The sequence below is a fragment of the Mya arenaria genome, chromosome 3, assembly GCF_026914265.1.
Source record: "Mya arenaria isolate MELC-2E11 chromosome 3, ASM2691426v1".
Classification (NCBI taxonomy): Eukaryota; Metazoa; Mollusca; class Bivalvia; order Myida; family Myidae; genus Mya; species Mya arenaria.
In genome coordinates this window covers 14,167,439-14,174,381 of record NC_069124.1, presented here as the reverse complement: position 1 = coordinate 14,174,381, position 6,943 = coordinate 14,167,439, and the positions used below count along the sequence as shown (strand labels likewise).

General features: G+C 34.5%; 1 protein-coding gene across 2 annotated transcripts; it reads left to right on the top strand.

Moving 5' to 3' along the window:
* The first annotated feature begins 1,398 nt into the window (after window positions 1–1,398).
* On the top strand, window positions 1,399–6,068 carry LOC128227292 (uncharacterized). Of its 2 annotated transcripts, XM_052937694.1 has the most exons (9): window positions 1,399–1,457; window positions 1,611–1,783; window positions 1,890–2,231; window positions 2,397–2,738; window positions 4,005–4,322; window positions 4,528–4,827; window positions 4,937–5,062; window positions 5,175–5,214; window positions 5,328–6,068. In XM_052937694.1, exons 2-9 carry the CDS (start codon window positions 1,726–1,728, stop codon window positions 5,410–5,412), a joined length of 1,611 nt encoding a protein of 536 aa, XP_052793654.1. In that variant the 5' UTR covers window positions 1,399–1,457; window positions 1,611–1,725; the 3' UTR covers window positions 5,413–6,068. The 2 variants fall into 2 exon arrangements, with proteins under 2 accessions (XP_052793654.1, XP_052793653.1); XM_052937693.1 differs by having other exon boundaries at window positions 1,401–1,783.
* Window positions 6,069–6,943: the final 875 nt, after the last annotated feature.

The window sequence follows — 6,943 nt, the reverse complement described above, 5'->3', positions numbered from 1 at the left end:
ATTACAAGATATATTTTTGGATTTTTTAAAACACAAATAATTTGGGTTTGAAATTCCGATGCAAGGCGTTATAATCTAAGTCGTTCAGAACATACTTCTTAACCGCGCAATAGACCAATATTATCGTCATCGTTGTTTAATACAAATATATACTTCTTTGAATGTTAATGGATACTTGAGCGATCTGCTGTATTTCTAACAAGATTTGAGATAACTGTTTCGGCTGTATTTGTCTGTTTTCAAAAATGCGTGTTTAAAATTTAACAACGATGATGTCATTAATCACGTTATTAACTTTGACACAGTTCTCAACAATCGGTCCAATTTGTTCTCACTGTTCTATTACACACTGATGTTGTCAACTGTTGACATATTGTCACATGATGATTACACTGTGAAGATTGTTTTATATATATTCTAAGAAGTAATTCTAAACCTTATATCATTGCTGCATTTATGTGTGCACCGGGCACCGGTGGAGAGATAAACATTGACTGCTGCAAGGTAGGAATCATTTTTGATATAATTTTATGAGAGAATCATCTGACCCACCCTCCCCACTCCATTTAAATGTAGGCTAGGTTATGCATTGGTGAATGTATGGTTGTATGGTTGTCATTGGGGTCATCTCTTCAACGAGCATATCGCTCGAGAGGTTTTTCGAAACAGCAATGTTTTATTGCAACGCAATATTTTGAAAATAATTTGAAAGATATAACTCAGTTCGATTCTGATACTCGCCTAGCACTCATTTCAATTTTCTAGAAAATATTTGTCAAAGGCTCGTTTATGAGATGGACCCATAGTCTGCACTCGCTCGAAAATAACTTTTGGTAAAAAATGTTGTTTTTTTACATGCAACTGTATAGGAAATCATAATAGAAGTGTCTAATCCTGTCTGACAGTGAACATTAAGTATTTTGCTTTTTCGCCTATTACCTACCGTCTTTCGATTTTTGCTCAGAGGTCACCGCTACTATAAAATATCTTACTAACACCAGTAAAGGCACACCGCAATTAATCTGAATGGATGTTTATTTCTTCTTTTAAACAAAGGCCACAATTAGGTAAATAGTGTTGATGCCTATAAGACCATTATCTATAATTTGTTAAAAGTTTACATTACGACTTTTATGTGTTCATAACCAAATAATGAAAAACAACAACAACAACAGCTACAACAACAGTATTCCAATCATGTATGTTGATAACTGTCAGAGTCACGGTGTCTCAAACTGCAATAACGGCATTGTCCATGAATAAATGCAACAACTACTGTGAAGGGTTGGAGCCATACTATCATTAACTTCCCTATACAGCAAGTTTACGTGAACATTAAGATATCTTCCTTATGATTTAAATAAACAAAATCATATTCTATTCAAAACCACACATTTGATTATATCAGATGATGTATAAAGGGAAACCAGGTGGAAGTTGATCTTTAATAGTGCTTTGTCAGTCTTTTTTTTTTTAAAAGAGTGCCATATTGTGTGTTTCTTTTACTTGGAATTTTGAAATAGAATATATTATATTTTATTTAAACAGAGTAAGGTTATCGTGAGTACAGAGTAAAATTACTTCTAACGTATTGTTTATTTGTTGACTAGTACTAGAACAATTAAGATAGACTGGTCTACCTTGTTATATATCTAAGCTCGCTGTGTGGTCTGTGAAAGAATTCACACATTAAACAACTTTATCAGACACTTTACTAAATTCGCCATGTACACATCCGTTTACTTAGGATTTGTGACGTTTGTAATTTTGATGCGATGCAATGGTAAGTGTATTTCGTCTTCTGTATCTAGATATACATGTATTAATATGAAATTAGTATAAATTGTATTAATTCGTATATCATAATAAATTAGTCAAATCGGTTACAGGACAATTTTTTCCGACATTAAAGCCTTCACCAAGAGCAGGAGTCATTGCTGGGAACGATCTTCAACTTATTTGTTCATACGACGGAATCGAAAATGTCACAATTTGTACTTGGAAAATAGATGGAGGTTCGGTAGGGATTTTGAGACTCTTGGACACAGGATGCATAGTATACCAATCGCTGGCAAACACTACCCTTTACAATGCAACCTGTCTTGGCAACAACATGTTTAGCGTTGTTCTGAAACATGTCAAGAAGGAATATCATGGAATGAGATGGGACTGTGAAATGAGAATCGGAGGATCTTATTATAAGAGCAACACTTCGGAAATTTATGTTGCTGGTGAGTAGTAATAGCGATCCTTAAAATGAATAAACGTAAATACGAAAGTGTTTAGACCATAAACTATTTTTTATTAACCGCCAGGTAATTAAACACTAATGTAACGATCCTTCGGCATATAAGAACATACTGTACTGCTAGTAAAGCTGATGTTAAATTTCGCAGTCCCTGTTGCTTCTGTGACCTTTGAACCGCCATCATCACAACATATTACCCTTAATGAAAACTCGACCTATAAGGCGCAATGTCGAACAACACCAGCAAGACCACTGGCTGTGATTTCTTGGCGAAACGATTCTAAAACCCATGATCTCTTAGACGATGACAAGGACGTCATTGCTGAAGTAACACATACAACTGAGAAAAACGGAACCATAGTTACTACCATTTCAACGGTTAAAGGTAGAGTGGGTATTTTTGATAACGGAATATCACTCTACTGCACAGCCAGCAATGTTGGTGGAATACACGTTATATCTTCACAAAGAATCTACATTGGAGTTGAATGTAAGTAAAATTGATTCACATTTTAAAGTATAAATCAAATAAAGGAATATTCAGATAGCTACTTTAAAGTGAATATATGTACCCCTTAACTTTCGTTCCTTAAATGAACGGACTTTCGGCAATTGCCAATATTTTCCGATGAACGCAACATATTCGGATATGTTTGAATCGCGATTCATTGCATTTTAATAAATTGGAACGTGTTTATCTAGGTATTGTTTGCGTCAACTGTTCTCGAAAGAATTAATGAACTTATGGCAAATATATAATTAATGAACTGCGTGATTTATGTCATTATCGCGGACACCACTCACTTTAACTAGCTCAACTGGGTTCATTACCGATAGTAACATCTATCACGCACTTGGTTCCTTTATTTAGGTAGCTTCTCTATGAAAAATAGAAAACAGTCCCAAAACTTGCATTACAACCATTTGATAAAGCAATGGAGGATATTTGTGTTTCTGACTTTGTTTGGTTTAAACAATATTCAGTTAACACACCATTGTAAAACACTCTTTCAATTTAACAAATTTTGATCATAAACATACTACCGCATTTTCAATTATACACGAAAGTAGGCAAATGCTTATGCACAAAAAAATAATCACGACAGAATGAGAAGGAATCTTTGAGCTTTATACATGTCTTGCTTCTGTAAAACATCACGGACATAATATAAGATATAATATAAGTATAACCTATTTTAAAAACAATGCAACAGATGATGAGTTTTAATGTATTTCTGTCAAAAAAAATTCTGCTAAACTTATGGAAACGTTTTTGGGCCATCCGATTTTTAACAGTTTGTCTATATTACATTTATCAACAAGGTTCTTTCTTTCATGCATTGTTTATTTGTAACATTTCATGCATATAATTACTGTATGTATAATTATATGTGCATACTTTTGTTTGCGCGCTTATAACAGTCGATATGTCATTATCATTTGACATGCGCGCAAATATATGTAGTTTGGAGCTATAGTTAGTAAGTTAATAAAAGCTCTCTATTCCCATCTATACTGTTGTTGGCTTTTTCCTTTAATAATAAGGTATACTATCCTTACTTTAATGAACATGTACCGGTGCGTTATTTCAAAGTATTTCGACATACACGTAAAACTAAACATTGATGCCATGCAGTGAACATTTGGAAGTTCACTTAGAGACTTCATGATTGCTACATTTGAAACAAGCGATCGAGGTTTCCTATATCCTATCACAAAACTGAAAATATATAAATCCTTAAACAAAATATTTCAGATTCCCCGAGGCCGATTCTTCCTTTGTCGACTACAGTTAACTATGTCGTTGGACGAACGCAAAGAGCATTGCTGCATCTAGGAGTTTTAGCCAATCCTACTCCGACATTTCACTGGTATAAAAAGAACCAATGTGACCATGGTTGGAGAAGCATTGAATCTATGGATGGTGTGCAGATCACTGCAACCCGTGGTCTAAACACCAGCTTAGTTATACCGTATGTGAGCTTGAAGGACTATGGAATGTACAAAGTGGAAGCTGGCAATGGCATCAGCGAACCGTACATTCAACTTTTCACAGTAATAAAACCAGTCACAGGTTAGTTATATTAATTATTGCAAAGTTATTATATCAAAATTCAAAGGTTCTTTGATCATTTAGAAAGCTTGATGATAATTTGATTTGATTCTTTGAAATTTAATATATATCAGTATATTTCTAAATAATCCAGCATGCAATGCACCTTACGCTAAAACACAAATTGATTGCTCGTTTACACTTTTGACTCATGTTCTTGTTGCAGATAAGCCTGATACGCCACTTAAGTTCCTTTGTTTAAACGACAGTGTAACTTCGAACAGTGCAATATTGTTTTGGCAGTCAGGTGACGACGGAGGGGAAAGACCGACATATCTTCTTGAACTATTGACGGCTGATATTACAACATCAATCTTGTATACACCGGAAGATGTTGACGATCAGTACATGTTCTACACCCTTTCTGAACTAAATTCTGATACATCTTACGCTGTTAAACTAATTGCCACCAACAGTGCTGGAAGCTCGAACCCGCTATCAGTATGGTTTACGACTCGTTCTAGTGGTAAGCCAAATAGTATAATTTCAGTTAGACACCACACTTAATTATCAGTAAATCACGTGACTGTGCAATAAGCTTATGCTTGTTATCATTGTATTCCGTTTGTATTCAGAAGAAAAACCCGTGAGTACGGCGCTTACAGTGACTTCTAGTGTGCTTGGCTCAGCTGTGTTCATCCTCATAGTGGTTCTGCTGCTTTTATGTTTTCGCAAACGCGCGAATGTGTTAACATCCAAAGGTATATGATTTCGGATGCTCATTTTTACACTATAAATTAAAATGTATATGCATTTTTAAATTTTACACTAAAATTGCAAGAAGTGTATTCCGGTTATTGCCATCTATTGCAGGCACAGAAGACATGAAGTTGGACCCGTTGCAAACTCAACGGTACATTTATTTTATTTTATAACATCAATTTAAAAGTGGTGATGCGCTATATCTCAATATCTGGATGTTTGACATTATATATAATTACTGACTTTTTGAGTTCATTTTTGTAGAGAAGCCTCATACACGGACCTTACTCGACCCTCTCCAGATCAAGATAATCAGTATGATACAATCAACGCTGCTAGTACCATGTGATGATGGTCAGTTTTCAGCAAGACCAGTTTTTTATACCATACTGTGGGGTCAGACGACATGTATCTACTTCCAGAATCTGTCCGATAGTTCACCGTAAATCATACACTTCCGAAGAGCAATGTCGGAAAATAGCTCATTGAGCTAATGTTTCTTGAATAACACATACCCGACTTTGAATAAAGATTCTTGTAACCTGTATCCTGTATGAATCTTATCAATTAAAGAAAAGAAAAAAAATATGCATAGCATCAAATCGGCGCAATGGAATAAGAAAAACTGGCATGTAGATAACCAAAAAAAGGTTATTAGTCGGCGCCAACTATATTTGATATTGCTCCAACTAAGGGACCAGTTCATAAATTGCAGAAAAATGCTTTCGATATTTTCCACGTCAGTTGCACGATAAAATGTGAAGTTCAATGTGTTTTATAAGAAAAATACACTTTAATTGATAATGAAACCTTAAATAATAATAGCCCTGGTTATCATTTTTTTTTAATTTTGATTTTAACTACCAACTTTCCCCCAAATAGGTGAAGGTTACTCGGTACTATTACAATATCCTTTATATTTTTAAAAGCTCCTACGCAGTAATCTCCCTTTGCGAGCAGCAAAAAAGCGAGTTTAGAAAAATTAACATTGAGCTGAAATGTTTGTTTTGAAAATGTCATTCGCAAGAATGAATTCCAGATAATTCTCTTAATGTGTGGATTTTTTTCATCCCCGTTCTATTTACTCATAAGAGTAAAATGTGCGCACAATAACAAATATAATATATAAAGCCCGGAATTCACATAACATGGCGGTACAAATGAAAGGTGAATTTCATGCTATTGAAATTCATGTGTTAGACCATTGACTCTATTGTTTTCGAAGAAACGTGTGTATATCATTGAAATAATCATATGTGAGGTCGCATGAGTTATCATTTGTTAATACCACACTGTAAATAAATAAGAGTTGGGTTGATTTAATTATACCATGTGCTTAAATTTTATGGTTCCAATATAAAATAGTGTAAGTTAACTAGTTAAGTACTGAGTAAGATATTTTCTAAGGCTTCTCTTTGACTGGTTGTTTGCAATGCTATCAATGCACGTACGTATTTAATGTACAAAATGCCACACCATTTGTTCTTGCATTTTTATTGAGAACTCAGCTGATTGTTTTCATTCCAAGCTGAACATCTGTAATTTTCCTTCTCATTCGTTCCACCCAACACGACTTATTTATTTTATTGTTATGAGCACTGCAGACGAAAATACAGTCAGAGGACTGATACATAACCCAGTTCGTCCCTTCACTGCACACTCATTCACAGTTCAAGTTTCCGCAGCTGTTCCCTGCATACTGAAATAATGCACAGCGTCTTCATCCATGTCAGACTAAACAATTATATTACGGGTTTTCAGGTATGCGATTGAGCAATTTTCCATTTCATGTTTTCTATCATTTTAAATAAACCGAATGTCAGGTGTTTTAGTTCATTTTTCAACCCTTTTTATTACAATTTTTTTTTTTATTATTCGGC